Raw genomic sequence first — 14,373 nt, 5'->3', positions numbered from 1 at the left:
GCTGCTCCCGCTGCACCGTATGTGATTCTATCCTTCCTGTCTGAGATCGTGGTATAATTCATGTTTCTTTGAGATCGTGGTAGAATTCATGTTTCTAGTATGTGCCCTAGATGTGATCTGTTCATCTACTATGCTAGTTCGCATGATTAGTTTAATCTTTGTTATTGTAGTCATGATTTATCTTCTCTTTATTCGTATTAAATCTCGTAGTAATTTGCTCATATTTCCAACACCGCCTGCCCACTACTCTCGGGTCTGGACTCTGGTTGGGTGTCGCTCGCCGCTCATTGCGCCTGCTGCTCTTGATGTTTGGCTCGGCGGGTTCGTTGTGTATCTGCGGCACACGCGTGCCCCGTGGCGTACTGCGCGTGGTTGGAGCCCCGCGGCGTGGCACAATTACGGTACACCGCTACGGTGAAGTACCAGTACCTGTTGTGTCCGGTCCCAAGATAGTGTAATGTTTCTCATATATACGCCTATACATTCATCTCTATGAACGCACACACGTACTCTCTATCCCTATGAGCATCTTCAAGAGACTGAGCTGGCATATCACCTTAGGGCGTGTTTGGTTCACTGGCTCGCACCTGGCTCGCATGAGGCATGCAAAATCCGGCCCGTTTGGTTTTCTGTATGGCCTCCTCGGCCTGACCCAGCTGATGCAAAAGGACCCCTCTCAGCCAGGCTGAGAAGAATGCAGAGGAATCGGGCATTTCCCCGATGCAGCCCCTGCTTGCACCCACACCTCCCACTTAAAACGAAACGTTACGTAAGTTTGGTCTTGATATCTTTCAGATTCACTTCCAAACCGCAACCTCCTCGATCTCTTGTTCCTCTGCTCAATCACGCATCAGATTAGATCGAGCTCACCAGCCAATCGCCGCCGCCTCCGTCAAGAGACCCTCTTGCACCGCCGCCTCCGTCGAGAGCTCCCTCTTGCGCCGCCACTGCCGTCAAGAGCGCCGCCTCAACCTCGCCATTGGTCCAAGCTCCATCCTCCGTTGCGACCCCGCCCGCCGGCGCCCAGATGGTGAAAACGCATCCGATGTGTGTGCTTCGTATGAGCTACGTCAAAGGGGAGTCGCGGCGGCGTCATGGGAAGGTTGGCAATAGCAGTGCCCTGCATGGGAGATGCCTTGGTGCTTGTTTGGTCTGGCAGAATTCCGTCACCGTCGTGCTTTGGGGAAGAACCTGTGGATATCTCATACAACATGCCAAACAACATCTCACATTAGCCTGCCCCACCCCATGCACACAACCAAACATACATCTCAACTCATTTTTGCATCGTCTTAGACAGGCTAGACTCAACCAGGATGGTGAGTACGATGCAGCCTGAGGCTATGCAAGGAACCAAACACGCCATTAAGATTTTACAAAGTCAACATAGGCACCTCGTAGTCAACGAAAACGTCTCTTCTCACTGAACGTGAGTTGCCGAAAATCCTGAAATAAATTCAGAACAAATGCGAGCGCCGGGACCTGAACCATGGTGGGCTGGGGATACACTGTCGTCCTAACCATCCAACCACGGATTGGTTCGCTAGTGCAATGTTATTGTCATGTTTGTTGCCCACATCCACTTCAAACAACCTAGTGGTTTTAGTATGTTTGGTTGCTTGATACGTCTCCAACATATCTATAATTTTTTATTGTTTCATGCTATTATATTATCAGTTTTGGATGTTTTACAATCATTTTATAGCAACTTTATATCATTTTTTGGAACTAACCTATTGACATAGTGCCCAGTGCCATTTGTTGTTTTTTGTTTATTTTTTACATCGCAGAAAATCAATAGCAAACGGAGTCCAAACGCAGCGAAACTTTTTGGAGAATTTTTCTGGACCAGAAGACGCCTGTTGGGCCCAAGAAGTACTAGAGGGGAGCTCCGAGGGGAGCACAACCCACCAGGGCGCGTCAGCTCGTCCTGGTGGGTTGTGCCCACCTCTGTGGCCTCCCGCACCGCCTCTTCGCCCTATAAATCCCAAATATTCCAGAAACCCTAGGGGAGTCGACGAAACACAATTCCAGCCGCCGCAAGTTCTAGAACCACGAGATCCAATCTAGACACCGTCACGGAGGGGTTCATCATCCTCATTGGTGCCTCCCCGATGATGCGTGAGTAGTTTATCATAGACCTATGGGTCCGTGGGTAGTAGCTAGATGGCTTTCTCTCTTTCTTTTGATTCTCAATACAATGGTCTCTTGGGGATCTATCTGTTGTAACTCTTTTTTATGTTGTGTTTGTTGGGATCCGATGAACTTTGAGTTTATGATCAAATCTATATATCCATGAAAGTATTTGAGTTTTGATGTCTTATATTCATGATTATTTATAGCCTTGTATTTTTTCGAATCTTTGATTTAGTTAGAACATCTCCAACAGGTGCACACAAATTTGGCGCCCTAAAATAGTTTTAGCGTGTCACTGTAGCACTTTTAGTGCGCTGGACCCAATATTACTTTAGCAAATGCCCAAAAACACATGCCCAAAAGAATGTGCGGTGTAAATTGTGAAGCGCGCGCAATTCGGCGCCTCAAATTTGCAGCTTTTGATAGCGGTTTTCAGCGCTCGCCCAACTCTTTTTTGTGCACGCACTGTTTTATAGCTTCTGCTGGAGCTGTCCAACGCCCAAAAAACATGGATTTTAGCGCGCGGCCTAGTTTTGGGGCATCTGTTGAAGATGCTCTTAGGCCAACTAGATCAATTTTTCATGCCATGGGAAGATATGCTTTTGTGATGGGTTTGATCGTGCGGTGTTCTTTCACAGTGACAGAAGGGCAGCAAGACACGCATGTGTCATTGCTATTAAGGGTAACAAGATGGGGTCTATTCCTACGGCTTCGGGGTCTAATCTTTATCATACATGCCTTCGAGATCTATTTTTATTTGCTTTTATTTTCAGATCTATTATTTCAAGAACCCAAAAATACTTTGTTGCACTTTTTATTTACATTTTTTATTTCACGTTTATTCGAGATCTATTTATCCAATCTATCACAAATGTATCCCATCAACTTGACAATTTCCTACGCCGTTACCCATAAGAGGGATTAACAACCCCTCATAAGTGTCGGGTTGCAAGTATTTGTTCTTTGTGTGCAGGTACCGTTTACATAGTGTTGTTTGGTTCTCCTACTGGATTGATACCTTGGTTTCATAACTGAGGGAAATACCTACCGTAGATATGCTACACCATCTCTTCCTCTTCGGGGAAATACATACGCAGTTCAAGCGACATCATTGCTCACGCAAGACACTAACCGTATATGCACGATACTCAAAGCACGTCATATCCCGGCTCACAAGGAACATTCAGATCAGCAGAACAAATGCAAGCGAGGACTGGCATACGCGGGAGCAGAAATGGAGACGGCGGACAACGAATATTTGCAGGCGTGGTATGGCACGAAATCTGTAATCTCGCCCCCCCCCCCACTCGTCTCATCCTTCTTTTTCTCGCTCGGGCGTGGTAGGGGGTTCTTCACACTGGCAACAATGTCGACTCGGATTTGCAATGCCGGTTGCAGCGCGGACCAAGATCTTCTGGATGGGATGTGCTCCTCCCATTCATCGTCGTCTCCATCTTGTCAGTCTCGTCTCTCGCACCGGCAGGTCATCGCTGTCATCTCCCACATTGTTAAGCGGCATACAACCATCCTCAATCCAGCAATTGTTAGGTCGTTAGACAAGACGTACGATCAGTTTTTCCATTACTCACCGAAACATTGTTTTCACTAGGACAAATGGATAAAGCTTATGATTCAGATAACAAAACTCATAGTAGTTCTATGGTCTTGCTCTTGTTGGTCCAAAATAAAGCAGTTCGTCTAATTCCAAGCATGTGGTCAGATATGCTCCAATCGTTTGCTCGAGATAGAGAGAGTATGGTGAATTTGAACTATATCATAACCGTAACAATGAGGAGGGTGTGCACCCATTTCGGCCAGACCTTGCGTCGGCTAGGAGGTCCCCTGTTATTTTCATTACATTTTTCCTTTTTGTTATTTCTTTCCTTAGTTATAATAATTTGGGTATAAAAAAGTTTCAAATTTCAGGAAAATTGTAAAAATTGAATAAAATGTTCACAAAAACATGTTCCAAATTTTCAAAAAATGTTCATGATTTTGAAAAATGTAGCTTATTTAAAAAATGGTCATGAATTTGGAAAATGTTCGGGATTTCATAAACATGTTGTTGAATTTTGAAAAATATTCATCAATTTAAAATGTATGGGATTTCATAAAAATATTCACGAAAAATGTTTAAAAATTTCAAATATTGTTGTGATTTTGAAAAAAATGTTGATGAATTTCGAAAACGTTCAGGATTTCATAAAAATATTCTTGACTTTTTTTTAAAATGTTCACAAAATTTTAAAGAAATTCTCGGGAATTTCAAGCATTGTTCCAAAATTTCAAAAATGTTCACCGATTAAAAAAATCATTGATTCAAAAAATGATTATGAATTCGGAAATTATTCATGAATTTGAAAAATGTCTGTAAAAAAATAAATTCAGAAGTTGTTCCCAAATTTTAAAATATGTTTGTCGATTCAAATGATGTTTGCTGATTATAAAATTGTTCATAATTCAGAAAATGCTCATGCACTAAAAAAATGATCATCAAAAAAATATTGTTCATGAATTTCAAATTCCCATATTTCACAGAAAGTTCATGGATTCACAATTTTAAAAACTTTTCATGAATTTCTAATAAAATGTTCACAAATTCAAAAACTCGACGATTTTAAAAAATCTTCGTGAATCTGAAAACTTCTCGCGATTTCAAAAGATATTTATGATTTAAAGAAACAGTTATTTGAAAAATGTTCGTGATTTGGGAAAAAAATCACGAATTTGAAAGATGTTCAACAAAATGAAAAATAAAAGTAAATAAATAATATGTAAAATAAAATTAAATAAGTTAAATTTAAATTGTAAAAGAAAGTAAAAAGAAAAGATAAAAGAAAAAAATCTGGGACTATGGGCCTGCCCATACAGAGGATATGCGCCGAATACTGGCCGTGTCGTGTGGTTGGAGCCGGGCCGCTGCGTTGCAGATCTGGCACAACCAAACAAACCGATTCCGGGTCGCGCGGCAGCGATCTTGTGGGCCGTGGCCGAATCCCGCTCCCGAGCCGACATTGTGACGGGTTCGGACGTGTCAGCTTTGAAATACAGAGAGGCGCTCGCAGGTCTCAGCCGTACCTATCTCCGCTCACCACGTCTTCACGACCGCTCACAGCTTGAGTCGACGCGCGAGCATCTCCAACAGCTCGTCTAAATGATCGTCTAAAGCCCATATACACGACGAAGGCCCGAAATCGGCCTCCCAGCAGCTCGTGCATCGCGTCGTCTATCCATCCACATTGTCCAAATTCACCTCCACATTGTCTAGGCATGGACATCGTCGAGACGTCGTGGATAGAGGAATCGCTCCATCCCAGAGCGTTTGGCGCCACCATCCGGAGTCGTTGGAGCCGCGCCTGCGACGTCACGTGGTCGCCGTTGCCCCCTCGAGGTACGGTTCCTTTCTTCCTCGAGAGATGGAGAGGGAGGGTTGGGGGATGTCGCGACCGCTCGCATCCGTGCTGGATCCGATGGCCGGTGGCCGGCGACCGACGCGCACACCCGTGTAGGATCCGATGAAGCAGGTGGAGGCGAAGGTGGGGCACCGGAGCCAGGACGGGGTGGAGATGGATCCAGCGGCTGCGGCCGCGCTCGAGGGCCACCTCCGCGCCTCTTTGTTGAGGTAGCCGCGCAGGGTATCCAGCAGTTGTTTAACTGAATATGTTCAGTGCAGGTTAACTGAATATGTGGCAGTGCATTAGCCATGCAGTTTAACTGAATATGTTGAAGAAACGTCTGCATTTGTGAAAGTAAAATCTACCAAGGGGAAGAAATGGTCTAGTCAAGAGGACGATTTGTTGGTGGCAACATGGGTGCACACTAGTCTGGATACTTCAATAGGAACGGATCAATTCAAATTCTTTTTGGGATAGGATTTATGATTACTACAGCACACGCAAGACTGAACGTGTTTCAATTACATGCATTGAAATGGTAGTTGAATTGGTAGTAGGAAAATAATATTAAAATATAGGAGAGAATATAGATGTTCTATATATAAACATTCTGCTGCAAAACTCAATGTGTATATAAAGAATTTTTATAGACCATTGTTTATATGGATATATAGATATCTAAATTTACACGTGCTGTTGGAGATGCTCAGCCAGTCACGGCGGCGGCCATGGAGATCGAGGTCTCGGCGGACGACGTCGCGTACGAGGAGGACGTCCTGCGGGATCCCTTCAGCCTGTCCGGCTGGCTGCGCTACCTGTCGGCCCGCCGCGCGGCGCCGCCGGCGAAGCGCGCGGCCATCTACGAGCGGGCGCTGCGGGCCCTCCCCGGGTCCTACAAGCTCTGGCACGCCTACCTCACGGAGCTCGGCGACGCCGCGCGCGCGCTGCCCGTCACCCACGCCGCCCACGCCGGCCTCGACGCCGCCTTCGAGCGCGCGCTCGCCGCCGGCATGTCCCGGATGCCGCGCGTCTGGCACATGTACGCCTCCTCGCTCCTCCACCAGCGCCTCCTCACCCGCGCCCGCCGCGTGCTCGACCGCGCCCTGCGGTCGCTGCCCGTCACGCAGCACCACCGCGTGTGGCCGCTCCACCTCCGCCTCGCCTCCCTGCCCGACTGCCCAGCCCCGACCGCCCTCCGCGTGCATGGCCGCCACCTCCAGTTCAACCCCGACCACGCCGAGCAGTTCATCGCCTTCCACCACCTCGTCTCTGCCGGCAGATGGCGGGACGCCGCCCACCACCTCGCGGCGGCCATCGACGACGAAGGCTTCGTGTTCGTCAAGGGCACAACGAAGCGCCAGCTCCTGCTTGACCTGTGTGGCCTGCTCGCCCAGCACCCGGAGGACGTCGCCGGTATGCCGGTGGACGCAATCCTCCGCGGCAGCATCCGCAAGTTCCCCGAGGAGGCCGGCGTGCTGTGGACATGTCTGGCCAGCCACTACGCGCGGAGAGGCCTCCATGGCAAGGCGAGGGACATGTTCGAGGAGGCCACAACCACCGCGACCACCGTCAAGGACTTCCGGATGGTGTTCGACGCTTACTTGCACTTCGAGCACGCCATGGCCGCCGCGGAGCTCGAGCTCGGGCAAGCGGACACCGTCGACGTCCAGGACTGCTGGCTCGCGGACCGGGACAGCACAGACTTGGCGATGGCGAGGCTGGAGCGGCTGCTCGAACGCCGGCCGGAGCTGCTCAACAGCGTGCTGCTGACGCAGAACCCGCACGACGTCTAGGCGTGGCACGAGCGGGCCAAGATCTTCCACAAGGATCCCGCGAGGCAGGCCGCGACCTACGTGGAGGCCGTCAAGGCCGTGGATCCGGCGAAGGCGACGGGGAAGCCGCCGCACACGCTCTGGCTGGCGCTGGCCAGCATGTACGAGGACCGTGGCACCGTCGACTGCGCCCGAGACGTGCTCCACAGAGCCACGCAGGCGAACTTCACGGCGGCGGAGCACCTCGCCGCGGTTTACTGCGAGTGGGCCCACATGGAGCTGAGGCACCAGGATCCCGACCGGGCCATCGACCTCATCCGGCGAGCGACCACGCCACCGTCGACCGAGGCCATGACTCGCGCCGCTGCTGCCGGCGGCGAGGACGTTCGGGCGAAACTGCACCGGTGTCTCAAGCTGTGGCTCGTGTACCTGGATCTGATGACAACGCACGGGTCGCTCGAGTCCACCTGCGCCGTCTACGACAAGATGCACGACCTCGGCGTCGTCACGCCATTGCTGGTCCTCGACCACGCGACTGTCCTGCAGCCGTGCGAGCTGCAGAGTTCAGGCGAGAACGTGAACGAGAGAGAGAGTTTTGCGCAGTGCAAAGTGTCGCTGCTTTTCTTGTTTATCTCTGAACTTGAAGCAAAAGTGATCGCGGCTTCAGCCACGCCCCCACGGACGCGATCGTGCCATCCCACGATACCAGGACGTGTTGAGCTACTGGCCTCACACAAAACGTGGGCAGGATCCGGCTAGTCCGGCTAACTGAATGCTAACAGAAAATCTGACTAACAAACTGAAACTGACAGCTAACCTGACAGCTAGATTATTCAACAATCTCCTCCTAATCTAGATGTTCCTGATGTCGACGATCCCGATCCTCTCGCGCATAGCCTGGAACCTGACGCACCCGAGCGATTTGGTCAGAATATCAGCGAGCTGATTGTCGGTGTTCACGTACTCCACGGCGATCTTGTCGTTCTCGACGCTCTCCCTGATGAAGTGGTAGCGCGTCTCGATGTGCTTGCTTCGCCCGTGGAACACTGGATTCTTGCAGAGTTGGATTGCAGACAGATTGTCCACAAGAAGAGTGGTTGGTGCAGCTTCCTTCCCGAGCAGATCGGCGAGCAACCGGCTCAGCCAAATGCCCTGGCAGGCTGCGGTGGCGCCGGCAATGTACTCAGCCTCGCACGAAGACAAGGCAACAACCTTTTGCTTCTGCGATTGCCAACTCACCGGGCTTGAGCCGAGGAAGAAGATGAAGCCAGAAGTGCTCTTCCGATCATCAACGTCCCCGGCATGGTCGGCGTCACTGTACCCAATGAGAGTGCATCCTCCTTTGTTGGTGAAGCGGCAGCTAAAGTGAATTGTCCCGGCGATGTACAGGAGGATGTGCTTGACAGCACTCATGTGCTCCATCGTCGGCGACTCGAGGAAGCGACTGACGTAGGCCACAGCGAACGAGATGTCCGGACGCGTGTGAACTAAGTAGCGCAGGCTACCCACCATGCTGCGGTAGAGGTGGGCGTCCGTCGGTGGCGTCGAGCTCTCCCTGCTCAGGCGTAGACGTGGCTCCATGGGGACATGGACTGTCTTGCAGTCCGACATCCCAGCACGCTCCAAGAGCTTGGTGGCGTATGCCGCTTGGCACACGGTGATCACGCCGGGGCGCTGGCGTACCTCCAGCCCGAGGTAGTAGGTGAGGAGCCCGAGATCGCTCATCTGGAAGCGACGGGTCATCTCCCCCTTGAACGTGTCGATGGCGGTGGTGCTAGCCCCGGTGATGATGAGGTCATCGACGTACACCCCGAGCAGCAGCCGATCGTTGCCGGTGCCGCGGTGATACACCGCATGCTCTGACAGAGTGCGTGTGAACCCAAGTTCAGACAGCGTGGTGTCCAGCGTGGTGTTCCACGCGCGCGGGGCCTGACGCAGCCCGTAGAGAGCTTTGCGAAGCCGCAGCACCTTGTGCTCACCGCCGGTGTGGGAGAAGCCTGGGGGTTGCGCGACGTAAACCTTCTCGTCCAGATCGCCATTCAGGAACGTTGTCTTGACGTCGAGGTGGTGGACCTCCCAGGACTCGTGCGCCGCGATCGACAGCAGAACCCTGACGGAGTCCAGCCGCGCGACCGGAGCAAAAACCTCGTCAAAGTCGATACCGGCGCGCTGGACGAAACCCTTCGCCACGAGCCTGGCCTTGTGCTTGACGACGTTGCCGTTGGAGTCTTTCTTCACCTTGAACACACATTTGAGGCCAATTGGGCGTTTACCTGCAGGCAGATCGGTGAGGTACCAAGTTTCATTGTCCTCGATCGCCCGCATCTCATCGAGCATGGCGATCCTCCACCTCTCATGCGGCTCCGCTTCGGTGAACGTGGTAGGCTCCTCGCACGCCCCAAGATGCAGCTCACCGTCCTCCATCGCCAGAACATAGTCCTGTAGGCGAGAGTTCGGCTGAACGATGCCATCCCGTGCGCGCGTTGTCATCTGATGAACTGGTGGCACCTGCTGGACAGGGGCGGTGACACATCGCTTTGCCGCTTCAGCGGCGTTCTCTGGTGATGGAACAGCCGTGTCCGGCTCCTCGACGGCAGGCGAGTCGACAGGCGGTGTGCTGTCCGTGTCGGGCGACGCGCTGCCAGCACGTACTGGCGAAGAGCTGGCTCCTCCAGAGCTCGTACTTCCAGCATCAGCGGCGTGGCGAGCCGCGCCCGTGTCACTCCGACACGGCATGGTGAAGACGTCCTCGATGGTGAAGCTGCCGTCGCCGCCGTTTCCTTCCCAGTTCCAGCTTGCCGTTTCGTCGAAGACGACGTCCCTCGAGATGATGACGCGCTTGGCCACCGGATCGAAGAGCCTGTACGCCTTTGTGCCCGCCTCATAGCCGAGGAAGACAGCTTTTGTGCTGCGGTCGTCGAGTTTGGCCGCGTGCGGGCGAGTGACCTTGGCGTAGGCGACGCAGCCGAAAGTTCTGAAGAAGTGCACCGCCGGTTTCACGCCGTGCCACGCCTCATAAGGCGAGCATCCATCGAGAGCCTGCGTGGGCGAGCAGTTGAGCAGAAGCACAGCCGTGGTGACTGCCTCCCCCCAAAACTCGTTCGGCACGCGCCTCGCCTTGAGCAAGCACCGTGCCATGGCCAAGATGGTTTGGTTCCTCCTCTCGACTACCCCATTCTGCTGGGGCGAGTACGGGGCAGTGAGGTGTCGCTGCGTCCCTTCTCCTGCACAATAAGCAGCGAATTCCACCGAAGTGAACTCACCGCCTCTGTCCGTGCGCAGTGTGCGGAGCTTGCGGCCGGTCTCCGTCTCGACGGTGGCCTGGAAGTTCTTGATGCGGCTGCAGCTTCGTCCTTTGAGCGCAGCAAGACAAGCCACATGTAACGACTCATGTCGTCTACGAGGAGAAGGAAATGGCGCTTCCCGTCGTGCGTGGCCGACGAGATTGGGCTGCACAGGTCATCGTGCACCAGGTCAAGGCGGTCACTAGCGCGGTAGCTCGCTATTCGTGGGAACGATGCGCGACGCTGCTTCCCGAGCAGACAACTGTCACACACCTGATCCATGTGCTGGATTGAAGGGAGCCCGCGCACCATGTCCGACGATGCCAGCTTGCGGAGCGCGTCGAAGTTGAGGTGGCCGAACCTCTCATGCCACTTCCAGGCCACCTGATCGACGCGAGCGGTCATGCAGACCGGCTTGGCGAGCGTGGCTGGGAGCTTGTACAGGCGGTTGCCGCTGCGGGCAACGCGCGCGATCAGCTTGCCGCTTCTGTCCCGGACCCGAAGCAGACCGCCGTGGATCGACACCTCGCAGCCCACCTCATCGAGTTGACCTACAGAAATGATGTTGTTCTGCAGCTTTGGGATGAAGTAGACCTGGGTGAGTGCTCGATGACGTCCGTCTTTTGCGATGAAGAGAACGGTGCCGCGCCCGCATATCTCAATTGCGGAGCCATCGCCGAAACGAACGCGCCCCGCGATGCCGGTGTTCAGCTCGAAGAAGGCGTCGCGGTCGCCGGTCATGTGGTTCGACGCTGCCGTGTCGATGTACCACAGGTTGTCGCGCCGTGCTGCTGCATCGCCGATAGTGACGTTGGCGTTCTACTCGTCGAGGAAGACCTGGCCGCCTTCCTTGTTGTGGTCAGGGTCGGAGCTGAGGGAGACGATGTGCGCCATCAGGAGACTCCCTTCTCCTTCTTCCTCGTCCACCCGCGCGATGTTGGCCTCGTCGCGCTGCTTCTTGCGACAGTCACGCGCCCAGTGCCCGTTTTTGTTGCAGTAGCGGCACTTGTCGTCGCGGGTGGCCACGCGCCCGCCGTTGCGGGGCGGCGCGCCAGCCTGGTTCTTGCCCTTCTGCTGTCCGCGCCCACCGCGATTCTGGTTCTTGCCCTTCTGCTGCCCATTGCTGGACTGGCCCTCGCCGCGCTGCTTGCACCGTGCTTCCCACTCCTCCTCAGTGAGGATCAGGCGAGTTCCTCCCGTGCTATCTTCTTCCTCCAGGCGCTCCTCAACCGAGCGAAAGCGCACGGTCACCTCCTCAAGCGACAGCGTGCTGACGCCGAGGAGGGTCTCAATGGCAATGGCAACCTGGGAGTACTTCTTTGGAATGACGCGGAGAAACTTACGGACAACCTTCTCGTCGTCGACGGTGTCGCCGAGCGTGCGCAAGTTGTTGACGAGGGCGGTGGCGCGCATGGTGAACGCGTCGATGGTCTCGCCCTCCTTGAAGGCGAGGTTTTCGAAGTCCTTTCGGAGCTTCTGAGCGGTGGCCTCGCGTACCCGGCCCGTGCCCACCCGCATGGCGCGGATGGCCTCCCAGGCCTCCTTCGCCGATCGTTTGACGACGATGGACCCGACCATCTCAGGCGGCAGGCCACGGAGGATGGCGGCCATGGCGTACTTGTCGTCGCGGAAGGTGGCTGTCTCCTTCCCTTCGACCGCGTCCCAGAGTGCCGCGGCCTCCATCTGGACCTGCATGACAAGCGCCCACTCGATGTAGTTCATCGCCGTGAGCATGGGCGGGGGGCCCGTGCCTCCGGGCTCGCGCACCAGGCGCTCCTGGACGACGATCTCCCGGCCGTTGCGTCGCGTCGAGCTCCTCCCACGCCTCATGCGCGGAGGAGTGTGCGACCGATCGCCGGTGTCGGCGCCGCGAGCCGCCGGAGGAGGCGAGTCGGTGGCCATGGTCCCCGGATCAACGGGCTCTGATACCAATTGTCCCGCAGCCGTGCGAGCTGCAGAGTTCAGGCGAGAACGTGAACGAGAGAGAGAGTTTTACGCAGTGCAAAGTGTCGCTGCTTTTCTTGTTTATCTCTGAACTTATACAGGAAGCAAAAGTGATCGTGGCTTCAGCCACGCCCCCACGGACGCGATCGTGCCATCCCACGATACCAGGGCGTGTTGAGCTACCGGCCTCACACAAAACATGGGCAGGATCCGGCTAGTCCGGCTAACTGAATGCTAACAGAAAATCTGACTAACTAACTAAAACTGACAGCTAACCTGACAGCTAGATTATTCAACAGCGACCCTCCTCGAGCAGCACGGGCGGTTCGAGGACGCGTTCTGTGTGTACGAGCGGGGCGTCAGGTCCTTCAAGCACCCGCACGCCGACGCCATATGGGAGGCGTACTTGACCAAGTCCGTCCAGCGGCACGGGAGGAGCAGGCCGGAGAGGGTGCGGGACCTGTTCCAGGCGGCCGCCCTGCAGGCGCCGCCGGAGAGGAAGAAGGCCGTGTACCTCAGATACCCGAGGTTCGAGGAGGACTTCGGCCTCGCGAGCCGCGCCATGAAGGTGTACGAGGAGGCCACGGGCGCCGTCCCCACCGGCGACAGGCTCGGGGTCTACGGGGTGTACGTCGCGCGGGCTACCGAGCTCTACGGCCTTCTGAAGGCGAGGGACGTGTACGGCCAGGCGATCGTCGGCGGCGGGCTGCCCGACGAGGGCGCGAGGGCGATGTGCGTCGGGTTCGCCGACATCGAGATCGGGCTCGGGGAAGTTGCGCGCGCTCGGGCGCTGTACGCCTACGCGGCGGCCTTCACGGATCCCGGGGTTTGCCATGATTTTTGGAAGCGGTGGAACGACTTTGAGGTGCGGCACGGCGACGAGGGTACGTTCAGGGAGATGCTCCGCGCGAAGAGGACCATGGCGGCCGTTGCCAGAGATGGAGCCGGGGCGCGGTGTGCGACCGGCACCGGCGGCGGCGTGGTGGAGCAGGGGCTGTGCCCGTGCGCGGGACAACGACTCGACGTTGCTCGGCAATCCAAGCGGATACGCCTAGTGTAGTTCTTTCTTTTTTTTTTCTCCTCGTAACTTGACATGTTAGTTGTTTTCTCCGGTTCGAGTATGTGCTATCTCCAGATCGTTGATGTATGTACTCACATTCTTGAGCACTTTTTTTTGGTGAAATGTATACAACGTTAGTAATCTACTCTTTCTCGAGAATGTTCACTAATCTTCAAAATTCGCATGGATCGAACCATTTCCGGTTGGGGGAGGAGGGGTGGGATCGACATCGCTGGTGGAGGGGAGTTCGAGGGTGGATCGCCGTCGCTAAAGAAGTGAGATGGGTGTGTGAGCACTCCGTGTGACGGTTTAGCGTCGCTCCCAAGGGATCTTCATTTTCATCGAAGTCGTTGACCGTCTCGCACCCAAGGGTTGCAAGGGCGTTAGTGGCCGAACAGGTTTGGTGTTGAGGTTGGTGTCTCCGTTAGTTCGTCTTGTTTTCCATTCATCGCACCTGCCGCACGGCGACCTCCGTTGTGTTTCTCTGGAGTTGTAGTTGGTATGTCACGGTGGCCTGCCCGAGGGCCTCCATTGTTCATATGGTGGGGTTGATTCCCAGTAAGGGTGTGCTGAGCACCCGCAATGCCTTGTCTACGATCTTTGATGATAGCTGGTGTCATCGTTGTTCCGGCGAGGCTCGAGGTGCCAGCCCCAAGAGTCATGAACCCCGGGGGTCTGGTACCAAGGATGGCGAAGCTGATGGGGTTTTCGCCCAATTGGTGTGGAAGACGTGGTGCTGATGGAGCGATACTTACTGGCTCGGAGGTGGGGAGCCATGGACG

At 54.5% G+C, this 14,373-nt stretch overlaps 1 protein-coding gene across 1 annotated transcript; it reads left to right on the top strand.

The window, feature by feature from the left end:
* Nucleotides 1–5,374: 5,374 nt before the first annotated feature.
* LOC125523661 (pre-mRNA-splicing factor syf1 homolog) lies at nucleotides 5,375–13,591 on the top strand. The gene is given in 2 exon segments (XM_048688714.1): nucleotides 5,375–7,840; nucleotides 12,815–13,591. Coding segments are annotated over 2 exon segments (2,358 nt in total). The 5' UTR covers nucleotides 5,375–6,259.
* Nucleotides 13,592–14,373: the final 782 nt, after the last annotated feature.

The sequence above is a fragment of the Triticum urartu genome, chromosome 7, assembly GCF_003073215.2.
Source record: "Triticum urartu cultivar G1812 chromosome 7, Tu2.1, whole genome shotgun sequence".
Taxonomy (NCBI): Eukaryota; Viridiplantae; Streptophyta; class Magnoliopsida; order Poales; family Poaceae; genus Triticum; species Triticum urartu.
This window is presented reverse-complemented; position numbering and strand designations above follow the sequence as displayed.